The sequence below is a fragment of the Dermacentor albipictus genome, chromosome 2 (genome assembly GCF_038994185.2).
Source record: "Dermacentor albipictus isolate Rhodes 1998 colony chromosome 2, USDA_Dalb.pri_finalv2, whole genome shotgun sequence".
Lineage (NCBI taxonomy): Eukaryota > Metazoa > Arthropoda > Arachnida > Ixodida > Ixodidae > Dermacentor > Dermacentor albipictus.
This window is the reverse complement of record NC_091822.1, coordinates 149995446-150020482: the sequence shown is the minus strand read 5'-3', so window position 1 is coordinate 150020482 and position 25037 is coordinate 149995446. Positions and strand designations below refer to the sequence as shown.

General features: G+C 45.8%; 2 protein-coding genes across 8 annotated transcripts in view; both read left to right on the top strand.

Moving 5' to 3' along the window:
- The window catches only part of Mi-2 (chromodomain-helicase-DNA-binding protein Mi-2 homolog), a 78193-nt gene that overhangs the window by 30543 nt on the left and 22613 nt on the right, over positions 1 to 25037 (top strand). For 4 of the 7 annotated variants that reach the window (XM_065429180.1, XM_065429179.1, XM_065429174.1 and 1 more), the window contains exons 13-23: positions 5504 to 5625; positions 6504 to 6621; positions 9743 to 9798; positions 11050 to 11191; positions 12452 to 12583; positions 14185 to 14302; positions 15573 to 15697; positions 17627 to 17861; positions 18586 to 18963; positions 21681 to 21722; positions 23755 to 23855. In XM_065429180.1, the coding sequence (XP_065285252.1) occupies positions 5504 to 5625; positions 6504 to 6621; positions 9743 to 9798; positions 11050 to 11191; positions 12452 to 12583; positions 14185 to 14302; positions 15573 to 15697; positions 17627 to 17861; positions 18586 to 18963; positions 21681 to 21722; positions 23755 to 23855 (1569 nt within the window). The remainder of the gene's footprint in view (positions 1 to 5503; positions 5626 to 6503; positions 6622 to 9742; positions 9799 to 11049; positions 11192 to 12451; positions 12584 to 14184; positions 14303 to 15572; positions 15698 to 17626; positions 17862 to 18585; positions 18964 to 21680; positions 21723 to 23754; positions 23856 to 25037) is intronic. The other 3 variants (XM_065429175.1, XM_065429177.1, XM_065429176.1) reach the window with 3 other exon arrangements.
- LOC135899825 (uncharacterized) lies at positions 1458 to 3923 on the top strand. The gene has a single exon (XM_065429181.1). It carries the CDS (start codon positions 1473 to 1475, stop codon positions 3333 to 3335), a length of 1863 nt encoding a protein of 620 aa, XP_065285253.1. The 5' UTR covers positions 1458 to 1472; the 3' UTR covers positions 3336 to 3923.

Sequence of the window (25037 nt, the reverse complement as noted above, 5' to 3'; positions counted from 1 at the left end):
TGTATGTTGGTGCTGAAAGAGTGTGTCTTTTGGGAACCTGTGAACCGGTAAAAAAGAAGAGTAGCTTTATTTGGTCATTTTTTGTGTTCTGAATAGTATAGTAGGCTGTGTGAATATTTGAAACTTTTGAATAAAGAATGTAGAATAGTTTTGTATTTGATTCGGTCTTCCAATAAAATAGACATTATTCGGAAATGTGATTATCTTTAGAATACATTTTGAATATTTCACAATGTTAACTGCGCTGAAATAATAAAATATGGAGCAAAAGAACGGTAAATTTTCAGCCTCGCGGGCAAAGTATGGGCATAAAACATGAGAATTTGCATAGTGGAGCAGGCTATGTCACTTATGTAGCCATACCATATTTACTCGAATCTAAAGTGCACTTTCTTTCCGATAAAATTGGTCCCAAAATAGCCTGCATGTTAGAATCGAGTATGACCTTAAATCTGCGTTACCACATCGCCATCGGCATTTCAAAATGACCTCCTCGCATACGCTTTGCAGGAGCTTTCTCCAAGTGCTGTAGTACGTATGCTTAGGTTATTGCACCGTCCGTTTGCCGATCTTTCCGCTTTCCGCATTTGCTCTATCAGCATGGAAGTGCCGACTATAATGACATGCTGAGTTCATCACGGTGCCGCAAATAAAAGGAAAGTTATCACATGTGCGGAGACGGACGGAAATTGGGCCGTATCACGGGTGTTCAGAATTCCTGAATCTTGCATGCGGGACTGGCGCAAACAGGAGAAGCTTTCTACTCCAGTGGCCGCTTCGTACGGCTGGGATTACTGGGCTGGGAACTTGCAAAGATTACTGGGATGTGAACATTGTTTTACTATAATTGTGATAGTGGCTAATTGTTATTCAATGACTATATTAGAAAAATACTTAAGATTCGATTAGATTCGCTTATAGCACTATTCACACACCCCTACTTAATAGTGAACGTTGGCACCGGTTAATCATGTGTTAAGGGGAGACGCGGGTCGAAAAATCGCGGTTTTCAAAAAAAAAAATCACTTTTTTGTTTTAAGCTGCATTGTCATCTTTGATGTATAAACTTTTATTTCTGTAAATATCAAGCCGAAATTCGCACGAGAAGTCACCAAAAAATGCGCCTAAGTGAGCGGCGGTGACTCTATAGTCCACCGAAAGTTTAGAAAATCCGCGCCGTTTGCATCGTTCGCACGCAATCGAGCTTCACCGGCGGCCATTTGCAATCATTGGGGCGTGGAGCGTCAACCCTTTCCTCCAAAGTTCAATGGCTGTCAGTCTCGTATGTTCACGGAGAATAAAAGAAAAACGAGAAAGAAGACGAGACTGTCGCGCATTTTGAATTGCGCGCCATGCAGCGCGGCCCCGCCATTGGACGGCGGTGCTCCTTTTGTGCAGCAAAGCCGAACCACCGCCACAGCGCGTTCTCGCTAGCCGCACAGTTTCCCGTGTCCTCTCCGAGTTTTCTTGAGATGACAAGCCCGAAAAAGTGCAGTTCCGACGTCCGCAAGTATGGAACTCGGCACAAGTACCGAGGGAAACGGCGTAAGACTGTTAAAAAAACGACAGCCGGAAGCGACGCCCGCAACGCTCCGACGTCGGTTAGGCCTACCGCCGACACCGGTCACCGCGACAGTGGTGAAATCGACGCTGCTGTGGATTTCGTGAGTGCATCGCAGAAAAAGATGGAATTCTTCAAAAGCGAATCAAGGTCGGTCGGCGCCCCTGCTGCTAGCACGGTGTTGTGCGAGATCGGCGCATTGACGGCACTGGTGACAGGTTCGGTATGCCCGACTTGCTGTGAACGGAAACTCGCCGTCCGAGAAGCAGCTGAGAAGCGCAAAGGACTTTCGTCGCACCTGGAGCTACGCTGCGAAAATACCGACTGCCCTGAATCTGTGCTTTCATTCACGCACACGTCGAAGCGGATCGTCTCGGCCCGCGCGTGCGGTGACCCCGGGGTGAACACTCGCTACGACAGCGGGAGCTCGCGCGACGGCTTTGCCGTAAACGTGAAGGCTGTTTTGGCAGCGCGTGCTATAGGAGTTGGATATGACCAGCTTTCGCGATTTTGTGCGATCATCGGCCTTCCAAAACCGCTGCATCACAAGACATTCCATGCTATTTCTAAGAAGCTCCATGGTGCTGCAATGGAAGCTGTTAGCCAAAACTTGGAACTGGCGCGAAAAGTCACGAAATACGCCGTTGGCGGCGGCGATGTGCCAGTCATGTTTGACGGCACTTGGCAAAAAAGGGGCCATAAAAGCCACAACGGAGTGGGCACAGCTGTTTCCCTGGACACAGGTCTTTGCTTGGACTTTGAAGTCCTTTCAAATTACTGTCTTGCTTGCAGTATCCACAAGGACATGGGTGATGATGATGAGGTATGGCAAGCCTTTCATCGTCCTGTATGTGAAAAAAACACCGAATGTTCATCCCATGCAATGGAACCTGAAGCAGCAGTGCGCATATGGCAGAGGACTTTGTCATACGAGACCCCACTGCGCTTCACAAGCTTCTTGAGTGATGGGGACAGCAAAGCCTTTACTGCCGTCTGTGGGGCTGAGGTGTACGGTGACACTGTCATCGAAAAAGAAGAGTGCACCAACCACGTTGCAAAACGCCTAGGCACTGCTCTGCGAAAAATGACAACGCCACTGCCACGAGGTGAAAAGCTAACGGTCGCAGCCATCCAGAAACTGCAGACATACTACCAAATAGCCATAACAAATAACAAGGGCAGTGTGCGCAGCATGTACACTGCTATATGGGCCTCATATTTTCATTGTTGCTCCAGTGATGGGGCCAGCAGCCACAAATTTTGCCCTGCTGAACCAGATTCCTGGTGCAAACATAGGTGTGCTGAAGCACTGGGGGAGCCTACACCACGCCACACCCCCTTGTTGACAAAAGCTCAGGGCTTGGCAATTATGCCTATATATAAGCGCCTTACTGATGAGAAGCTCCTGGCTCGGTGCCTTCATGGTAAGACGCAAAACGCAGCAGAGTCACTCAACAGCAAGATATGGCTGCTGTGTCCAAAAACAAAATTTGCTTCCCGGACATCTGTGGAGACAGCCACGGCTATTGCCGTGCTGTGGTACAATAAAGGCCATGCGGGCTTTGAAGAAGTCCTACAAGAGATTGGAGTACTTCCCCCGGAAGAGTTGGTCACACATAGCGACCATTCTGATGACATGCGCGTAAAGAAAATGAACTTGAAGCGAACCGCAGAAGCAAGGGCGCACCGTCGTAGCGCAGTGAAAAGGGCTCGCACCGAGGAGACCAACCGTAGGAGCCGGGAAGGGCCAAGCTACAGTGCAGGAGCATTCTAGAAACTTTTGTGTGCTTTCTGTGAAGCTGCTCTTGAGTGTGACAAAGATTAATGCAAAAACAACTGGATTTTGAAGAATAGAAGGTTTTGAAACTTTCAAACCTGTTTTTCTCATTTTCAATTTTTTTGATATTTTCGTGTCTTCCGGGAAGCCTTTTGTACACTTAGAATTGGTGTATACTAATGAAATTTGGCACACATACTCTTGAAGGTATGTAGAATACCGATATCTACTTGAAATTTCAATATCAGTCGTCAGTAATTACAATAGTACGAAGTTATGTCTCAGGGAACTAAAAGAAACAGTGGTCGAAGTGTCAAAATTTTTTTCTCCCACTTCCTATAACTGAACACGCTTTTTGACTAGATATCGGTACTCTGTGATCTAGGAAGAGCTAAATAAGCTATAGCACGATACCTTTTGTGAAAGTTTAGTTCATAAAAAAGTGCCCGTAAAGACCCCTATAATTTGCACTTCAGTATAATATAACTCGAGAACTATAGCAGCTACACAAAAACTAATTGCATATTTGAAATCTGCATAAAAAACTCTTCAGTTGGCTGAATTTTGAAGTCTCTGGTACAAATACAGTCAACGACCAATTTTTCGGACCCTCTAGGGAACGTAAAAACGTCCGAAAATTCAGGCAGTCCGAAAAAATGAATGCATGCAAAAAAACGCACCCTTTTTCTTTTTTTCTCAGATCTAGAGGTAAAGGGTGAAGTAACAGGCTTCCGAAACCCTGCCACAGCATCAGTGAAGTGGCTATAAAAAGAGGCGTTCAAAAACTCTGTATGCAGACGACTTGCTGTATGCAAAACTATGTATGCAGCCGGTTTATTATGTACATGTGCATCGTCGAGCAGCCGGTGTTATTGCTGCAGTGGCTTGAAGAACTTGTTGATTGTTGTTTTGACGGCGTTCTGGTTGCATGCGATCATATTCGCCTCGATCTGAGCAAGGGTCATATCAGCACTGTACACCGATAAGAGTCAACAGTGCTCGCGTCAACTCGGCGCTTGTAGGCGGCGCAGGCACTGGCTCCTCATTTTCAACATCGGAGTCTTCTGAATACCCCACAACCTGACGGACTATTCCCTCGTCAGTGAGTTCCGCGGAGAAGTTGCGCTCATTGTCAGCGTCAACAAACTGTTAAAAAGTTATTTCCGTGGGTATGGAAACCCCAGCAGAGCGGAGGTCGTTGATCACGTCGTCCGACGGTACTACTGCTTTCCGCGCTTCGATGCCATCGGCGAGGACGACGAAGACGGAGTGGCCGCCATCGAAGACGAGCGAAATCCTCAAGTTGCGAACAGTGGAGTTCGCTGACGAGCGTCGAAGCACCTAGGCCTAGCGTCGCAGAGCATATTTGACACAACAGCACAACCACACACCACGCTAATAGCACTGTGCAAACAAACAAACAAAATGGCGCCGCTCCGGAAACTCCGCCGAAGGCGGAAGTGCGGCGATGAACATAGCCAGCGTGGCCAGACCAAATCAGTGTGTGACGGCTAGATTCGGCTAGTTGTGGTTCAGAGCGGTGATATGCTTCGGCTGCAAGTCGATTTCCTTCACAAGGGCGCTGTGCGAGGAGCCAAAAGTCCTTCCGTCCGTCAAAAAGTCCGGAAAATTGGACGGCGGGGGGTTCGAGCGTCCGAAACTTCAGATGTCCTTATACATTGATTCTATGGGGTTCGTGACGGTGCCGCGAAGACGTCCGAAATATCAGGCATGTCCGAAAATTTGGGCGTCCGAAAATTCAGTCGTTGACTGTAATAAAAAAAAAGTTGTTTCGAGGAGCCTCTCCCCTTAAGGGAATCGTATCAGTGAAGTTCTACAATATTGCATTTCAATCACTAATCACTGCACAGTTCCACTTGAAAAATTGTTTGCTCTTAACTGAGCCTGTTTAAACATACGCCATTGTTTGACATTTCTGGGGCATTCTAGAGAAGGAACATCTCTTATTAGGCGATGCCTGCAGTGTTGCAAAGACTACACATTATGCAAATACAGAAATAATATGCAAATGTACCACATCTATAAAGTAGCAAGCATGCTCTTGCTTTGACATTGTTCTCATTCTTGCTTTTTGTTTCTTCATCGAGAAGTTTGTTCTTTCGTTGACCAATCTTTGCTTTCTTTGTGTGTGTGCATGTATGCAGTTCTTCAAAGTGCTGAACAACTACAAGATCAACTACAAGCTTCTTTTAACTGGTACACCACTCCAAAACAATTTGGAGGAACTCTTCCATCTCCTCAACTTCCTGAGTCCGCAAAATTTCAAGTAAGTTTGAGCAGTGCTGGCTTCTTAAACATAAAAATGCTTGGTGTGACCTTGCTTGATCGGCTGATTGATTTTACTTTTGCATGCAAATTTTTATACTTCTACACCCCTTCAAATGTGCCACTGCCATTCCTCACTTTCCTTTTGGCCTCCTACCTAAGCAAGCACTATTTTCGTGCACATAACCTGCCCTCTTATAAGGCACACATTGGAAAAGTGAAAGAAGGAATATATATTCTAACCCATACCTAGACCCATACCTAGAAATACCCAGACTCAAATGTATGCACAGAGCGATACTTTAGTAACAAAAATGTTTTATATGTTCAGTCATTATTAATCACTGCAATAATGCAGCGAAATGCTAAGTGCACTCCGCATTGCCGTGAAGCCATTCTCAAAAGTTGCACATCATTCATGTGCTCATCTAATGCACGCACTTCATGGATATTTGATGCAGGTAATCTACACAAAGATATGTGGGATTGGCTACAGTGACCTATTAGAGCCGGGGAGGTGCAAAAACAACAACAAATAAAGAAGTGTGTTTGGTGACTCTAGTGGCGGCGCAGTCTTCTTTGTCCTTCAGCTTCACTTGTACGCACTTCTGCACCAGGCTCAGGCTTCTTGGGTCACACATGCTCTTGCAAATAAATTAGTGGCTTCCATTTGCTGGTCTGGTTGGTCGCCTATCCGTCTGCCTAGCCCACGTGACGGCCTTTAAATATAGGACCCCATTTTGGTCCCTGGTTCAGGTCCAGGTCACCATACTGGTGACCTGGGCATGGTACCACGGGCGACGCACCACTAGAGTAACGGCACATTTAAGTTTGCCAGCATGAGCTGACTGCGTGTTGTTGCCGTCTCTGCACCCGCAGCGACCTGCAGGGATTCCTGAATGAGTTTGCTGACCTGGCCAAAGAGGAGCAGGTGAAGAAGCTTCACGATCTGCTGGGATGCCACCTGTTGCGGAGGCTCAAAGCAGATGTGCTCAAGGTGTGTACACAGGGAAGCTGGCTGCTGCTGAGATGTATTGCTGTTTGGGACACTCATTAGTTATGTGCGTTGGTTGATGCTACAGTCAGTGAGCGATTGTCTGGACGCCCGATTTTTCGGACATGCCCCATAATTCGCGGCACCACCACGTGCCCCCATAAAAATGTGTAAGAACGTCTGAAATTCCAGACGTAAAATACCTTCGCCGTCTGATTTTCCCAACTTTTTCGCATGACTGACAGGTCCGAAACTGCATTAATCGAAGCCACCACTGCTGCCATTATTTTGCCGCCTCGAACCGGTACTTTTGCACGCATATGCGCTGGCAGAGGCAGCCACTGCCACAGCAACGCTAGGTCTAGTTGCTTTGATGTTCGCTACCAAGCATCTTGCTGTTCGGTGCTGTGCTTTTCATTAAAACAATTTGCCGCTGTTGGCAATGGCACCGACTCCGCCTTTTTGACAAAAAAAGAAATAAGAACACCTCTTGCACCTGATTACTTCAAAGTGCAACCTGTGATTGGCACGTAGTTGGGTACCAAGTGTGCTCTGGTCTCGAAACTAGGCCTTTGGGAATTCATCTTTACGGCATACACAGCCATGGATGTGGAAAGGGAAATTCACCCTTTAGTTCAGTCTTGTGCTTGCGTTTCATTCAGACGTGACAGCACCGTGCTAAGGAACTGAACTGTGAAGAGCGACGAATGCCTGTTATGTGTAATTACTTGGAAATGCTATGTGTAATCACTCTATAGCCGGTTTCTGAACATGGAGTAGTCCCAAATGTACATTTGGAGTCTCAATTAAGGGGGGACGCGGGGATCAGATCGCGAAAATCGCAAAAAACATCGATTTTTGGCAACGACGCGTTTCGATATCTGCAATGCCTAATCTACATTGTATCAAAATGGTTTGACTGAAAACGCACTAAAAGTACCCGAAAAAAATTAATTTATCAGTGCGTAGGGCGAGAAAACAGCTTTAAATCGCGTAAAATCACCGCGGTTCGCGGAGCCCTAACTCGTCTTTCCCGCCACCGAACGCCACCATCTTGGTATCGTACGAAAGCTCGAAGTTTCGCCATTCCGTTTCTGAATTCTTCGGTCGTCGCCATCTTGTAACAAACGCACAAACACAAAAGACGCGCGGGTCTGCTAGAAGCGGTCACACGGGCCCTGCGATAAAAGCGGGCCTCCGATTGGTTGTCGTACTGAAAGGCGTCTCGCCATTGGTTGCTGCTGCAGACGCGGGCAAGCTGGCAACCACAGCGGTCCGCAGTTGTCTGCTTTGAAAACCACGCCGGCGTCTTTCTTCGCTTGACACTCGCAGAATTCGGATTTATGAAAACTCCCAGGTCAGTGATGGATCGTCGCTCGTTCAAAAAGAACTTTTAAGTGAAGCATGCCTTCGGAAAACGGAAGCGCAAGCCTCCTACGGCGAGAAAAAGACGGCGGCCAGCGGGAGGAGCGGAGAACCCGACTGAACACACGGATAACGTGCCGCGTTATCTTACATCGTGCGATTCCAGCAGCGAAGCCGACAATCGCCCTGTGACATCGACACTGATAACCAAGCCACCGGAAGACGTGCCAACGGGGGCTCTGCGTACGACGCGCGTGAGTCGGCAACCGAGATCGCGTTGTTGGAGGCGACGCGGCTCGAAGGTCTCCATCGCCGGCAGAGACGGTGTGCGTTTCCGATGCATCGTGCGACAGGGACACGCAGCCTGCGAGTGAGCCCCAACCGTCGACAAGCTACATACTGTATGATGACTCAAGGCTCACCAGACGAATCGTCGCACGATTCAGACGCGCCTCGAGCCGCGTTTTGTGTCAGCGGTGACTGCAGAAGCGCAGGCATGCAGCGTTCGCGACTCCCTTCCCGCAGTGTCCGCGACTTAGCGGAAGCAGCAATGCCAAGAACAAATTTCGGCCCCTTGTGACTGTGAGTTCATCATTATGCCTGTTTCCGCGATGAACTCTTTGATCGCTAAAACTCTGTGCCCAAGATGCCAACAGCGTTCTGTGGGTACACTGCGATACCAGGCTCAGTCTGGCAGTGAAAATGGTGGTCATGCACTACTCCAGACGGCGCAAGAAAAGGATAAAGAACGCCTGAAGAAGGCATCCAAAGCCCACCAAACAATGAGGCAAAGGTGTAAGAAGATGCCTGACAACAATGATTCAAAATATTACAGCCCTGGTGCTTTTTAATAAATTTGCAGTGCTTTTAAAACTTTGGAGCCAGTTTTCTCAATTGCATGTTTTTTGTCAATCACCTCGCTCGTGGAAAGCGTAGCACAACAATGGCTGGACCGATTTTGGCCCAGTTTGTTTTGCTGTGATCCACAAACTGTGCTGTACTTAAAGACAGTCTTGAAATGTTTCTTTATCTTTCCATTATTTAATTATTTCACAATTACTACATGGCTCCATGCAGTGAAGCACAGTCATGTGCATGTTATGTTGAGAAAAAAATTATTAGTGCACTAAAAAAAAAAATTGAACACTGTCTTGATGTAGATTAGACATCTGGGCAAACATGCAAGGTATTCCCAGCTCCCTATCACGTTTCATTACTGTGCCAGGCTTTCCACAAGCAAGGAACTTGTAAATTCTTATAAAACAAAAACTAATTAAGATATCCTAATGAAATTTTAGATTTGTCACTTTATTGCAGTGTGCAGTGTGTGTGCCAAATTTCAGCCCTTTCTGTGAAGAAACAAAAATGTTAATTCTGATCCCCGCCTCCCCCCTTAAGCCACTCCTACATGTGCAAGCGGGAAATGAAATGAGGCATTGGTGTGCATTTAGAGTTTCATTTAAGCCACTCTTACACGTGCATGCGAACATGTAAATGAAATAAGGCATCGGTGTAGTTTTGGAATTGTTTGCATTTCAATTTTGAGCACGGTGCACATACTGGGACGACACAAACTGTGTGAAAGGACTGATGAGATTGCGACTCTGCTTAACTCTTCTTTTCTGGTGTGCAGGAATGGGGAATAGCTTGCTTTTATTTATTATTATTATTATTATTATTATATCGGAGAAAGGTGCACTCTTGTTGCTTGCCGATTTCCATGAAACTTGTACTCACATTACCCTCCTTTATTGTGCAGGGAATGCCCTCGAAGAGCGAATTCATCATTCGTGTTGACCTTACCCCTCTCCAAAAGTGAGTTGGAATATTTTATGATCTCTGCTGCAGTTTTATGCCGCCACCATAAGGGGTGGGGGGGTGGGCGAGATGTGAAGTGGCAGCAGTCACGCTCATTACAATGATGCTTAGGAAGAATTCTACAGCTTCTCTAATGCCACTCCTTCCGCATTTTGGTGGCAAATTGCAAAAAAACATTTGGGTAGTATATTTAGATTTACGTGTAAGTTAAAGAACTCTGGTTGCTCAAAATTAATCCAAAACCGACCATTTTGTGGTCTGTTCTAGTGCCAGTGTTGCTTTTGGATGTTGAAACCACAGTTTTATCTGTATGTGAGGAGGGCCTCCATGTTTTTTTATCATGTGCTGACCGACATGTGTGCAGGGGCAAGCTGTTTCATTTAACAAGACAATATAAAGAATTCTGTAGGGTGGTCAGATGAAGGCCAGGAAACTTTTTTTTTTTGCATTGTTTCACGGGGATGCACGAAAGTTTCATTCTGTCACCTAATGTGTCATGCCATGGGGATGTTATTCACGAGCTGCCTTATGAGACCTGTCCCATGAGGCTATAGCTTCCTGTCTCGGTACTAGTTTGTACGTATTTAGTAAAGGGGAAATAAAGACATGTGCCATCGAAGTGTCACGAACAGCAATGTCGAAACTACAGCTTGTAAAATGGCAGGCGCCACTAAATATACGATAGTGTTCAATTGCACTTGCAGTAAAAAAAAAAAAAATCACAAATTTTAATGCTGTTGTAATGCTGATAAGTAGTCATGGCTTGTATTTTTCCTATCAATGCAAGCATACTATGGCTAAGAGTTTCAGCAAAGTGGAGGTGTGCTAGTGCAGATGTTTGTAGGAACTATGGCTCTGGTGACTGAAGCTTATGACTGTTAGCAACACTGCATGGGGGCTTTCTTGCAAGCAGATTTGAGGTCTGTCCTCTGGTTTATTTTATTCAAGGCCACCAGGATTCTTTGTTCATAGGACAGGTGGTCCAGTCTACGCCGCCAAGTTGCTGGTACAGAAGCAACAGTCGTGTGAGCTCTGGCACCGCTGCTGTCATAAAATAAACTTTTCAGTCTGTCCTTCGTCCATGTCCCTGTTGTGGTCCTTTTTTGTGTGGAGCTGACTCATTCGTGCTGTACGCTTCTGTGTGGTCAACACTGCTGCCCGTTTCCAAAGAGAGTTAGCTCTGCTCTTCTTCATTTCGAGGATGTTACTGCTCCGTACTCATAACTATAACATCGTGTGGACTCGCAGGAAGTATTACAAGTACATCCTGACTCGTAATTACGAGGCGCTCAACGCCAAGGGAGGCAGCCACTCGGTGTCCTTGCTGAACATCATGATGGACCTGAAGAAATGCTGCAACCACCCCTACCTATTTCCCGCCGCCTCCCAGGTATGTGCTTTCTTTTTTTGCTTATGTATTCATTATATATCACAACATTCCTTTAGAGACTAGCACAAAAGTGATCTGCAAATATATTCGTCTTGCCAGAAGTTCAACCTAACAGAACATGTCAAGAAATTGGGCTACATTTTGTTTCTTCATCTTGTAATGTGCCGAGTACGGCTGACAACCATGGAAGGACACACCAGACAAGGACAACGGAGCTCCAAGGCTGATTGAGCTCTGAATATACGACAAATTAAAGAAGTATTCAACAGCTGTCAAGTTTATACTCACTGTAGTGGTTTGGTGGTTGTGGCTTTCCTGCAGCGTGTGAGGTTGCAGGAATGATTCCCTATCATGGCAGCCACACTTCGATAAGGGCAGAATGTAAGAATGCCTGTGAACTACAGTTTGGGTATTTTATAAGGAACCACTCGTTGGTCAAGATTAACCTTCAGCCTTTTACAACAACGTCTCATAGACTTTAAAAGAGTTCAATGTTGGGCTAGTTGTGCCTGTGTTCGTCTTCCTTTCTGTTGTGCTGTCCTGTTGCACACTATTTCAAGATGGTTCTCTGTGGTTTATTTGGTACTTAAGCCCATCAATCAGTCGATCAGTCAAGTTAGCTGAAGCCAGCTTATAATTTTCTTTAGTAGAGTCGGTCACTTGGAGTACACTGTTTTGGTCATTGCTGCTTTGTGTAATTTTACCATGCAAAAAGCCTGTCAAGGATGTTAAAACTGTTTCACCAAACTGCACTTGGAGCTAGCTGTAATAAAGAATGAAGGTTTCTTGGGCTTCAGATCATAACAGACTTCGTTACAAGGACCACTCTTGCACATCTTCCTGCAATCTGGGGCTCTACTGCACATAGCTTGTGAAGCCTGTGCATAGTGCTGAGTTTGTTGAAGTGAACTGCTATAGATCCTTGCTTTTATCTTTAGTCCTTTGATTGCTTGGCATTTGGCTAGTGAGTGGATCCAACACTGAAGTTTACATACTACACGTAGTTGGTCTTTTGAACTGCTGTTTTGTGGTGAAAGTTTAGGCAAAAGTGTCGAGCATTCTGTACTCTTTCTGTACCGAAGGAAATGATGAGAAATGTACCGACTTTCCCAGAGATATCCAAGAACTCAACATCATGTCAACTAAACTTGTCATTGGCTATATGTGTGAAAATTCCGGTGACAACTATGCTCTTCTGTAAAGTGTTAGTCTGTTGAAAACAGTGTTGGAATCCATGTGCGTCTTGTGCACATCTTGCAGGAGGCACCGCGCATGCCTAATGGAGCATACGAGGGCACAGCTCTCACAAAGGCATGCGGCAAGCTCATCCTGCTGCACAAGATGCTGCGCCACCTGAAAGAAACTGGCCACCGTGTCCTCATCTTCTCACAGGTACGTCACTGTCCTTCTCCACATGTATGTCACGTTCACTGCCCAATATGAGGGTGTGGTTGCTCTAGACTGTTGTTGCTTAACGTCACTCAGGAGGCCTGTTTAGATTTAATAAATAACCCCGATCTCAGCTGTGGGCATGCATGTTTTGTTGTTTAGCTAACATAACTTGTCGAGGCATTAAGGAACCTTTGGCTCTCTTTGGGAGCAATCGACTGCAAGGATGTTCGTGTCATTCACCTGACTGAAGCAGAAAGCATAGACTTGACAAGGAGGAGAAAAAAAATTTGTAGACTTCTTGCCAGCACTATTTTCATGTTGTGACGTCATAAAATGCTGTTAAAGCTGTGATGCATTGAACTGAATGTTGTGTCATGAGGTACAGTCGAATCTTGATAAGTAGGAACTTGAAGGGGCCTGCAAATTTGTTCGAGTTAAAGGAAGCTAAATGAATGTAGGACTTACCTGCAGGGGTGCAGGTGCACTGATCTAACACATGAATGGGAAGTTGCGTAAGATTTATCCATGCATTTACAAATTACAGTCAATGTCTGAGTTTTCCCAGCTCCCTAAGGCCGCGAAAACATTAAAAGGATCTGGTGGTCTGAAAAGTATGCCTTTTACTGCCCCCAAGGGCTCAAGTCGCCACAAGCACGTCCGAAGTAGCTCTAAAGGCCTGCCAGTACACTTATTAGGCATATCGGTGCTCGTACTGTGATAGGAGATGGGGGGTGCACTTGTGTATGAATAAAGGAAACATACCATGACCTGTGACAAATGCTTCTTCTAACTTTTGGTGTCCTTTACCGCATAACACTGTTGGGGCGTAGATCACTTTCGAAAACCGGCGTTGTGGAATGTGCCGTGCTCTCCGCGCTTCGAAGCCATTGGCGAGGATTAGAAATATGAAGTCAGCGCCTTTGCTAACATTGGCGAATTGTTTCAATGAAAAACACGGCACTAAGAAGCTTGCTGACGAACGTCGAAGTAGCTAGGTCTAGTGTTGCCGTGGTGTGTCTAGTGTTGCCGTGGTGGTGTTGCCGTGCTAGCAGACCTGCTGGTTGGAGGTGCCGCCGCGTGATTTGGCGCACTGCTGAGAGCATTGTCGAAGCGCAGTATGTTTCAATTAACCATTACAAATGCTTGCGCATTTGAATTACCGGGTGTTTTTGCCCATTGGAATACATGTAACTTTGATGGGATCGCAGGGTCAGTTCGAATTAAGCTTGTTAGAAATAACGAGATTCGGCTGTACGCGTAGAAGTCCTAATTAATGCTTTGTAAAGGTTCCAATTGCTTGGTTGTTGTCTCGTATTGCCGAGACACTAGAAATAGGTAACTTCTTGGCTAACTATAGGTAGTTATAACTATGGGTAGCTTGTAGATGCTTGAGGCTCGAATCTTGTGTTGTATTGCCTAGACCCTAGAAGCAAGCTTTTGGCAATTTGTCCTTAGCAGTGCCAGCATAAGATTTCTGAAGGTGATGAAAATTATTTGATGTTCTTTCAAATATTCTTTTGGACTAGCAACGTGGGTAGGGTAAACCTTGAGTGTCATTGATAGTTCTCTACAGATGTGCAAGATTTGCTTGCTGTTCACAGATGACCAAGATGCTGGACATCATGGAAGACTTCCTAGAAGCCGAGGGATACAAGTACGAACGTATCGACGGCGGCATCACTGGCAGCCAGCGACAGGAGGCCATTGATCGTTTCAATGGTATGGCTGTGTTGTGCATCGTAAATGTGAAACCTGCGACACTACCCCCAAGAAGCGAGGCTTTTCAGGGAGCTCTAGAAATGGGAAGCTCAATTTTGCAGAACTCTGTTGGCTGCCAATGTTTAGGAGGTACACCCTTCGTGCCATGATGCTGTGGCCAAAGCTGACTCAATGGTGTAGTAGCAATCCAATTGCAGAGACAGTAATGATGTTCATGGGAGGAAGCTTTCTAGTAAACCTCGGCATCCACTTCCTTCTGTTTTGTGCATGAGGTCGTAGGATCAATTTCCGGCTGCAGCTGCTGTGTTCTGCTAGGTGCTGAATACAAAAACGCTTGTGTGCTTAGATGTTAGGCAGCTGAAGTTATGCAGCCCTGCATTTCGGTGTCTTTCATAGAACATGTATTCCTTCGGGATGTTAGATTGAATGAATGAATCGGTTATTATAACATCTCTAGAGATAGTCCACTTAAAGTCTAAGTTAGGTGAAGAAATGGAGGGGACTAACTTTCGTTGTACAATCAAGAAAAGTTGGGAAAGAAAGAACATTGTAGCCAAAGGTTGTGAAGGTTTGTTTATAAGACCTTGTCTAGTCTTCCTCAAAACTTAAAAAAAGAGAGAGTGAGAGAGAGAGTGAGAAAACAGTCTCCATCAATGGTGAACAAAATGTCGATGACCTCGTCATGCACATGGTCAGACGTGGTTGGCAGGGAAGCAGAAGGGGAAACTCTTGTGCACTTGCATTTAGTTGAATTTTAAGGAGTCCCAATAGGTCGAAACTGTCAGGTATCCTTCTTAACAAGGGTGTTGCTTTGGGACAGTAAACTCTATAACTTGATTTGATGTTTCACCCTCTCACTCCTTTTCACAGCTTCAGCGCATTGCCTCATGAGAGTAATGCTCGTACTCCTTGAAGCTTTCGAGAATTATGAGTACACTAGGAATGTTGCCATCGAGCAGCAGTTTTTGTCATGTACTCAGTGGCTTGCGTGCTTATAATACTGCACTTGTGTAAGGTAGCAAATTGAAGGCGTTCACAATGACTGGTGGGACTTCAGGCTAAGTTAGTTTCTCGTGGGTGCTGCCATTTTTCCTGAATAAAATTGAAGGACCCTGCGTTACTGTATGTCTCTAGACTGATAAGACAATGTTTGTTGTCTAAACATATGTGAGAGCAGATTTGCAGATATCTAACGCCATGTCTGTGCGTTGCATTGGCTATTGTACTGGACAGTGGTCATACAAGAGTGCTTCTTTTCATTCTCGTGCAGCTCCTGGTGCGCCCCAGTTCTGCTTCCTGCTGTCGACGAGGGCAGGTGGCCTGGGCATCAACTTAGCTACCGCAGACACTGTCATCATTTATGATTCCGATTGGAACCCACATAACGACATACAGGTATATGAGTGACTACATTGCGCACGTTTGTTGTTTGTGTGATTTCGGAGTCTACTGAATGGAGGCTGGTTGGGGGGGGGGGGGGTCATGTTTGATGGGAAGGTAAAAAAGAAAATGTGATGCCCATCTGCAAACTGCAATGAATGGCTTGGGGCAGTGCAAAGATGAGCTTTATGCTTTATGGTACTCTCTTGTACGTAGTGTTAGAGGTGCTTTTGTCGCTCAGCTGTGTTTGTACCGAGGTGCTGCCTCAGGAATTATATTAATGCATGATAACATAGTGTTGTGTCTTGAGCAAATTTGTGATTATTTTTTTCTACAAGCTGGAATTCTGAGGCTGTTTTTAATGTCTGGCACTTGAGGCACCACTGTAATACTACTACTGTTAGACAGAAGTACTAATATAAACAGTTAGGTGACATCAGCCATTTTTCAGCTGTTTTCATGAGACAGGAGGGACTTTTATTATCTAATCTGAACTGTGATTAGCAGTGTGGTACCAAGATGTACAGGAGAACCTCGTTCATATGCATTGGGACATTGGGAAAAAAAATGTGAGAAAAAAAAAGTACTATCTAGTAAAATGTGCGATCCGAAGCCGCTAAAAAAGATGTAATAGACTCAACTATTGTCACATCGTCACAGCACGAGACATGCATTGTCATTGTTGTGGCTTCAGCTAGCGTACATTTGTGCTTCTGGAATTATGCCTGGGTCAGCAGCTTCTTTGAGTGAGGAATTTTGGTGGGAAGTTTTGACATGCTGACATGGCATGAATCGTTGCGGCACGGGACGCCAGTGTGCGTCCAGCTGGTGAGGCCTGAATGATCCCAGACGCTTATTGTCGTTTTCCTATGGTGCAATGTTTCAGTATAACGACTGCAAACAAATTGAGCTGGTGGGCAACACAGAAATACAGTGGCTGCCATGCCACCAGAGTGAAACATGCTGCTCACTTCGTGCTACGTGCAGCAAAATATGGTAGCGCAATTTGGGTTATCGCGTATTAAAAGCTTGCAGTAGGCTTCCAGTAGCACTACCCCCCACATGCTGTGAAACAGATAGTTGAAAATGCTTATCGCAGTAGGGTTGGCGGCGATAGCTGTCAATGCGGCATGTGACAACCGAGGAGGAGATTGGCTGGTACTGGAATAGAAAACTGAATGCATGTCGACATTTTGACCCGAGGCGGGCGTTTCAGTATTGTGGGGAAGCTGCTGCTGTGGCAGGCGGCTGCTGTTCACGGTCACGCGTGCCTCATGCCTTCTCTTGTTTACACGGGATCTGGCAGCCAGAAAATGTATTATACAATCGCAGTTTGGCAATGTACTGAACATCGGTGCCGGATATAGCATATTCCGGGAACATATGAACGAGTAAAAGAGAAGCGTAATGGTATTCAGTAATTTGTTGTGTTCTCGATCGCAAGCGTTGGGGATGGGAAATCGTACGTCACGGGATCGTATAAACAAGGTTCTACTGCAATATCTAGTTTTGACAAGGCGTTGTACACATGTACAGTATCTTTCTTTCTCTTCTATTCCTTGGCGTGTAACCTGAAAATGAAGACTGCCATTCAGGCTAGGCATTGCAAGCATAGCAGTGCATTGGTTTGTTTCAGGTTGTCGGTTTAAGTTGCCAAGAAATTATTTCTTCTTTTCACAGAAAGCCTGATCTACATAATTTAGAACACGGGTGCACCCCTCATAAATGTAGGCACAGATTCTGCATTCTGAAATGTTAGCCATGATGATGCCTCATCAGACTCTTCTGAAAGAGATATTACTTGTGTAAAGAGACCATTGACTAGTGCGTGGATGTATGTCCTTGATGTTTGGCCTGCCATCGAGGAGATTACCAAATGTTCACTTGATAGACAAGTGCCCTAAGCCAGTGCTCTAACCTCTCTTTGTGGTGACGACAATGCAGGCGTTCAGCCGTGCTCACCGTATAGGCCAGGCCAACAAAGTAATGATCTACCGCTTCGTGACGCGTGCCTCAGTGGAGGAACGCATCACGCAAGTTGCCAAGAAAAAGATGATGTTGACTCACCTGGTAGTGCGACCGGGCATGGGCAGCCGCTCAAACACCATGTCCAAACAGGAACTGGATGACATTCTGCGTTTTGGCACTGAGGAGCTCTTCAAGGACGATGAGGGCAAAGGTGAGCTCTCAATTCCTGGTTGCGATTGTCTTTCCCACACTCTGCCTTTTTGTATGTTTAAGTAGCAGCTAAATTAAGCCTGGCTGAAGTGCACCAGTCTTTCTCAATCTGGTTGACCACTGTTTAGTGTCTTTGTTCGGTTACTAAGAAATTAAAAAAGTGTGTATCCTATGAAATCCCATTGATACATTTTCCAGGAGGTCTCAGAAGCAAAACTGTAAAGCTGGGAAGCCAGGAGTCTGTGGTCTGTGGGTCAAAAACGTAGAAGTGTGCAGCGGCAGCCTGTAACAAGGAATATGTCAACAAGGTCCTATTGCATAGTGTATTACAGGGGTGTTGAGTGCGCTCTGGGCCATTTGTGCATGTAGTGTCATCTTCATCAACGCGCAATCATGTGTCATTGACAGTGCCGAGCTTCTTGCATGGCTCGAATCATGAGCAGCAAACAACACACTATCATTCTCGGCTGGGCTGGATGCTGTAGATGCCACTGTGGTAGGAACTTTTTGCTCGTCGCCTTATCGACTAAACGTAGGGACGACGGCTCTCCGGCGTCGACGACCGTAACATCGTCCTGCATGCACCTGAGGAGTACTGTTAATTGCGACCAAACACTCTACTTCCTAGTTTCCTTGTCCTCGAGGAAAATGATGTGGTTTTTTGTCATCTGTATAACCCGAGAAATGTTTTGCTATTGTTCCATAATCGCGTCGCTGACGCGCAGAAGACACTATCCACTATGACGACAAGGCGGTGGAGGAGCTGCTGGACCGCACCAAGGAAGGGATCGAGCAGAAGGAGCTGTGGGCCAACGAGTACCTGGGCTCGTTCAAGGTGGCCGCCTACGTCACCAAGGAGGCCGAGCAGGAGGAGCCCGAGACCGAGGTGCTCAAGCAGGAGGCCGAGTCGGCCGACCCCGCATACTGGGAGAAGCTGCTGCGTCACCACTACGAGCAGCAGCAGGAGGACATGGCGCGCTCCCTTGGCAAGGGCAAGCGCGTCCGCAAGCAGGTCAACTACACGGACGCCATGGGCGCCCAGGACGATGCCACCTGGCAGGACAACCTGTCTGACTACAACTCAGACTTCTCAGTGCCCTCCGGTGCGTGTCGTGCACCCTTACTCTCTTGTTGTCTTACTTTGGTTTATTATGGATGAAGCTGTATGTTTTGTAAGCAGAGGGGTACTGCTCCAGCCATGCTGGAGCACTTCGTGCCTATTTGTGTCTTTAAAGCCTTTATTGCACGTCGTACGCACCATGGTTTCGTTCACAGCTGTTGCAGCAAACTACCATGTAGACTTGTCTAGTGGCCGCACTTTTTTTTTCACAATTTTGGTGAGGTGCAGCCCTCACGCAGGAGCAAGCCTTTTCGTCAAAATAGTGCCGGCGCCGCTTGACTAGTGCACACCCCGGCACCCCAGATGTACTGTTGCATCAAAGGTCAATGCGCAGCTCTCGCCATCTAGTAGCGGCATGCTGAAGTGCACAGCAAGTGAAAATTTGTCAATGCACATGTGCGGCATCGGGGTACCAAACGCGATTGCTTTTCCGTTGAAATATTTTACCAAATTTTGCGCTGCTAAGTTGGGGGTGCGGCCCTTACATGGATGCGGCTCTTACACAAGTCTATATGGTAGGTTTTTTTAAAATTGGTGCGCGCATCGACTGTGTGCCTTCAGTACCGCGTAGTCACCATCCATTATTGCACCGATAGCCTTCGCAGTTATATGCCCAGTTGCTGCAGCAAAGGGTAGTTTTATTTTGACTTGGTGTGTGCATCAGCTGCATGCCTTCAAAACCGTACGGTCCCTGCCCATAAACACTTCGAGAGTGGCCGCAGTTTTGTCCACAGCGGTTGTAGTAAGCACTTCTTTCGTTTTGACTTGGTGTGTAGCTGTTGAGAATGAAGAGCACCGGCTACATTGCAATGGCCAGATGATCTGTTAGCGACCAGCTCAGTGGCGAAAAAATAGTCTGCATGTGCGTGTGGTAGTGAAAAGCATGTACAGTCGATAAACGATAATTCGGACTTCACGGGGAACATAAATAAGTCTGAACTTTCGAATGTCTGAAAAAACTGAGCATGTGTTGGTGGGCTAGTTGGTTAAGCATGATTAAAAAACGGCGCCGAATAAAACAACACACGAAGAAGGGAAACACGAGACAGCACGCAAAAAAAAAAAGCGCCTACGTGCTGTCTCGTGTTTCCCTTCTTCGTGTGTTGTTTTATTCGGCGCCGTTTTTTAATCATGTCTGAAAAAAACAAATGTATCCAAAAAAGATCACTTTATTTACGTTGTAAAGCCCCTTTGCAAGGAACAAGTGGTTGTTGGTTGCATGTAAGCGGAAGTGCGTGCAGCAACACAAGTGGTCCTGTATTTCTTACAATATTGAGTTGCGCTGTATGCCAATGCAAGGACTGCAAAGACTTAATCCAGATCTGCATGTGAAGGCTCCGGAGTACACGGCACATAATTATCCAAGTCAGAGTCCAGTGGGAGAACTTGCTCAATTATTTCGTCATCATTCAATTCGGCGCACAACAAAACTGCTTTGTCGACGTCTGCAAAGTCTTCAAATGTGACCGCAGCAGGAATAGGCACACCGCAGCCTAGCAGGTCATCAGTGATGTACATCCGCATTTCAGACCCTTGTGGTGTGCGGCAGTTCAGCCTCATCAACTGTGTAGTCAGGCTCATTCGGACGGCGAGGGCACCCTTGGTGCCATTTGACGCGGCCTGTCTATAACTTTGCGAGAAAGACTTCATGGAGCTAGCAGAGTGCCCTCTCCTACGGCATGTCTCATAATGAACTTGTCTTGTGGTTTTGGCACATAAAACCCTGGGCGGGGGGGGAGTTCTAGCATTAACAAGTTTTTCATACATACGGGTCCTGACGATCACATTGGCAGTTCTCTTTGCCGTTTGCTGCATTGAACTAGAATCTTTGTTACTTAATTTTTGAAAACAACCACATCTTGTTTTGTGAATTCCTAGTGCCAAGGTGCTTAATCTTTGTGAACTTTTTATTTTATATCACCTGCAGGCGCTGTGTGATAAATTGTACATGCCAAGATAACGTGTCAAAGGAAAAGCAGTGATGAAAATAATATCTAAGACATGTTGCATACATCTTGAGAACACTTCTGAGTGAACCTGAGCTGCAAGTTTGAGTAATGTGTGTAAATGTGCTTTAGGTAGAACGAGCTGGAAGGCAGTTGAGTTGTTTGCTCTCAGTGTCAGAGTGCCGTCACGTAGCGTGTTCACTTTTGTTTGTTTTTCGCAGTGTTCTGCAGAGGGTAAGTGGCTGGATAGGTGCTTTTCAAGTATGATAGACTAAACATAACTGCCATGCATATATTTGTTGAATGCCATGGTTTCTTTCTTTCATTACGTTGTTTTGTTTCTCCGGAGTCTCCTCAGCACAAGTGCTGCAAGGGGCATTCAAGAAGCAGCACGCACACGCAAGCAGCTGGTGGCACTCGCAGTGGAGCCGGGAGCACAGCTGTGGGCACAGAGGATCCGTATTGGTGGGCGCAAAGCCAATTGGGGGGGGGAGGCAAGAAAAAAAAAAAAGAAAATAGTACCAGGTCCCTGTGGTTAACTCTGGACGTCTGTCCGACGCTTTGCTGCCCCAGGATGTAGCCTTTACTCTCTCACCAGTGGCCCTGGAGGCGAGTCGGGGGGCTCGTGAGTCGGCAAGACACGGGTGACGTGGACCTCTGTGCCCCGCTGTTGTTTCGGCGCCTGCGCCTGCCAACTTCTCCTGGTGGTGTGCTTAAACCTGTTCTGTTGAACCCTGATTCTTACTTTCCATAGATGACAAAGAAGACGATGACGACTTCGAGGAAAAGAATGACGGTGAGTTTCCTGCCCGATCTGCATTTCTTTGTCTTTGCCTGCATGGGCAGTTTTCGTGATACCTGCTTTTGCATGTGTTTAAGCTACAAGTGCTATCTGTCCTGCGTGGCTATCTAATTTACCCACCTCACCATTCCGGAACCATGCCGTGTGCTCTTTTATTGTTCGTTTAATCCGGAAAGATATAGCATAGAGCACTTAGCTACTTTTAGTCTGCTCCAGGTGGGTTATATGAAGAGGTGACCATTACTTTCATGGCAAATTGCAATGTCTGGGTAGCTAATTAGATATGTTCGCTGATTAACCTTTTGATTTCGATTAACCTTTTGATTTTGATTTGATTAACCTCCAATTGTTCACTTTAGGACACAAATTGTAATATATGTGTAGCTAAATAAGTATGTTTGCTGAGTAACTCTTTAATTGTTTGTTTGAGGAAACATGTTGAAATTGAAAACTTTGAAGCCAAGCTTTAGTCAAGCCACACCTGCTTAGCAGAAATCCCCAAGACTAGCACCACTTGTGAGATGTCTGATCTTATTAACATGTGCTCTGCAGTACTTTGTCATTCCAATCAATACTTTCCCTAAAGTCTACCTCTAGCAGTTAGAGACAATACTCAGAAGTTGTGCCTCGGCACAGACACACATTTGCATAGTATTATTTAATGCGGCATAAACAACACCGTGCCAAGCTTCATGTTGCACTGACGCTTGCATACTTACCATGAAGGTTGTACTGCATGTTGATAAAGCAGCTGTTGGGGGATATTTAGTTATGCATTCTAAATTTCTTAGAGAGAGAAAAAAAAAAAGGGGGGCTTTGCTGTCCATGTTGTTCCCTTTCTTATGTGCACTGGCGGGCAGCCTTTTATGACGCCCGTCAGCAGACAAGGTTGCTTGGCTTATTGCACGTCTGCCCCAAGATTAACTGCCGCATCCTTGGACCATTCTTTCAGATGCTAACAGCTGAATATTTTGTGTGCAGCTTGACGCACGTGGAGGTTGATATGAAAATCAAAAGTGTTTTTGTTAAGATTGAACACAATTTTTTAAAAATCGACTGTTGCTCATAGCACAATCGCAATCCTTGAACTGGATTGCTCGAAGGGGTAGACATTACTTGCGCGATAAATTGAAATACATAATTGACTGATTAACAAACTTTCACAAATTAAGTGTTCAACTGGCTATCTTATGCCACATATTGCAATTTATGAATTGTAGCTCTTGAGTTTCCAAGGCGTTAATAACCACTTGGAATGAATTCTGAGAATCACGCCAGTTTTGAGATATTATCAATTCTCAAAGAGTGCAACAGAAAACATTGATGTTGCAGTTATTTTTATCCTGCTATGCATAAAAAGAAGTGTTGTAAAAAAGAAGATAAGTGGAGCAGCGGTGTGTTTAACACAAGTTTGACAGCCTATTTCTAAAAAAAAATCTGTTCAGTCCGACGTAAGTTTCAACTGCTGCAGTAGTGCAGTGGCTTTGATATTGCAGTCGAGGTGGTGGGTTTTTAATCATGGGACCTGAATCAAACTGATTCTGGGTCTGATTTACAGCTTTGGTACTGCCCTGTTAAGGTCAAGGTTGTGGGCTGGACCTCCACTGTGGTGGCCACATTTCGATACCAGCGAAATGCAAAAAACGCTTGTGTACCTACATTTACATGTGTAAATTTAGGCCTCAAGCGGCCAAAATTAATTCCGAGCCGCCCACTACGGCACGCTTCATAATGAGATCGTGGTTTCGGCACATCTAACTCCAGAATTCTCCCTCTTTTTTGAAAAATATTGTGCTCGGTAAATACTCGACTGTTACATCAGTGCCCGTGTGACGTATGGTTTTTTAAATTCTTGTGCCTGTGGTGGTCCTTTGTTGCAACCCAAAGAATGCTTAGCCAAATAACTTTTAACATTTAATATTTAATAACATTTAACAGCAACTCGCGAACTCATGTTTGTGCTGCACTTGCTGATGTCTTTTGCCCCCCCTCTTGTTTGCTCCCCACTTGTCGCGTGGGAGAACAGGCGGCGCGGGAGAGAAGTCGCGCAACCGCAAGAGCCGGGGCGGGAGTGAGAAGGACAGGCCTCTACCCCCATTGCTGGCTCGTGTCGGAGGGAATATTGAGGTGAGTGGCCACTCCTGTGGCTGCGATGTTTACTTCAAGCGGCAGTGTGGAATTGCAAGTCTGGCACAAGCCTTGTCTGTCCGCCCTGGTCTGTGCTTAAGTTTTGCACTAGTTTATCTGTTCTCTTGAGTATGGACCATGGCACAGTTGTGTAGTGACGTGGACATCGGCCCCAACAATTGAAGTTTGGAAGATCACAAGAGGTTTCGACCCTCTTTTGGCCACCATATTTGAGCCTTGTGCACCATGGTCAGAATGGTCAATGGAACGAACGCCTTATGTTCATTTAAAACTTTTCTGAATTGTGCCAAGATCATGCCCACCAAACAGCCTTATGTCAAACCCTAAATCTTACGTGTGGGCCTGTTTACGTATAGGATGTCTGTCGTGATGTACAATCTTGGAGAAACAAAGCTCAAATATGACATTTATGACTAAAATGCGAGAAACCTAAGGAATTTTGTCCGTGGATTTCACATAAGAGCGCAGTTTGTTTTTCTCTTCAGAGATGGGTGTATTGCATATAGTCATTTATTCGAGCTGGCTGATTGTCTCCAGTAAGCACAATGGCACAATCTTCCAGTTTTGCCGGTCTCATTTGAGGTTTCCCCATTCAAGTTTCATTTGCCCTCTATATTAGTGCAAGGCATGATCAAACCAAACTCACTCTTTCAACATAACGTTTAATGCTGCTCCAGGATTCCAATGATGGTGTGGACTGAGCGTAGTTAAAGTGCAGACAAATTGATGCAGACCCAAGTATGTGCTTTCTACCTCATTCTTCTGGCATGTCTAGTTCTTCAGCTTGTCCTAGCAAAACGAGTCTGTGTTTGTGGTTTTTGCTGTTCTCGCGGGAAGGCAGATGATGACTCCTTACTCATCCGACATGTCCACACTCCCCCAGGTAATATGCTAAAATGACTGGCATTGCCCACAAGATTATGGACAGTGCTGCTTGTTAACGTGTGGACTACATAAACGATAATCGTTGCTGTCCTTCGTGTTTTGTGCGAAGCAGGACGATCCAGGCTAAATGGGAATCGGGGCTGAGCAGCGTGCCCACTGGTTCTAAAGGGAGCCTGGTACACAAATACGCATACTCTTCGTCTTGTGACGAGATTCACAGATGTCTGATGCCTGTACGTGGGGTCAAATTTGACTGCTGTGCTGTCCATTGATGTC

Coding starts and splice junctions, on each gene's coding strand:
- LOC135899825 (XM_065429181.1), top strand. CDS start 1,473: ATGACAAGCCCGAAAAAGTGCAGTTCCGACGTCCGCAAGTATGGAACT.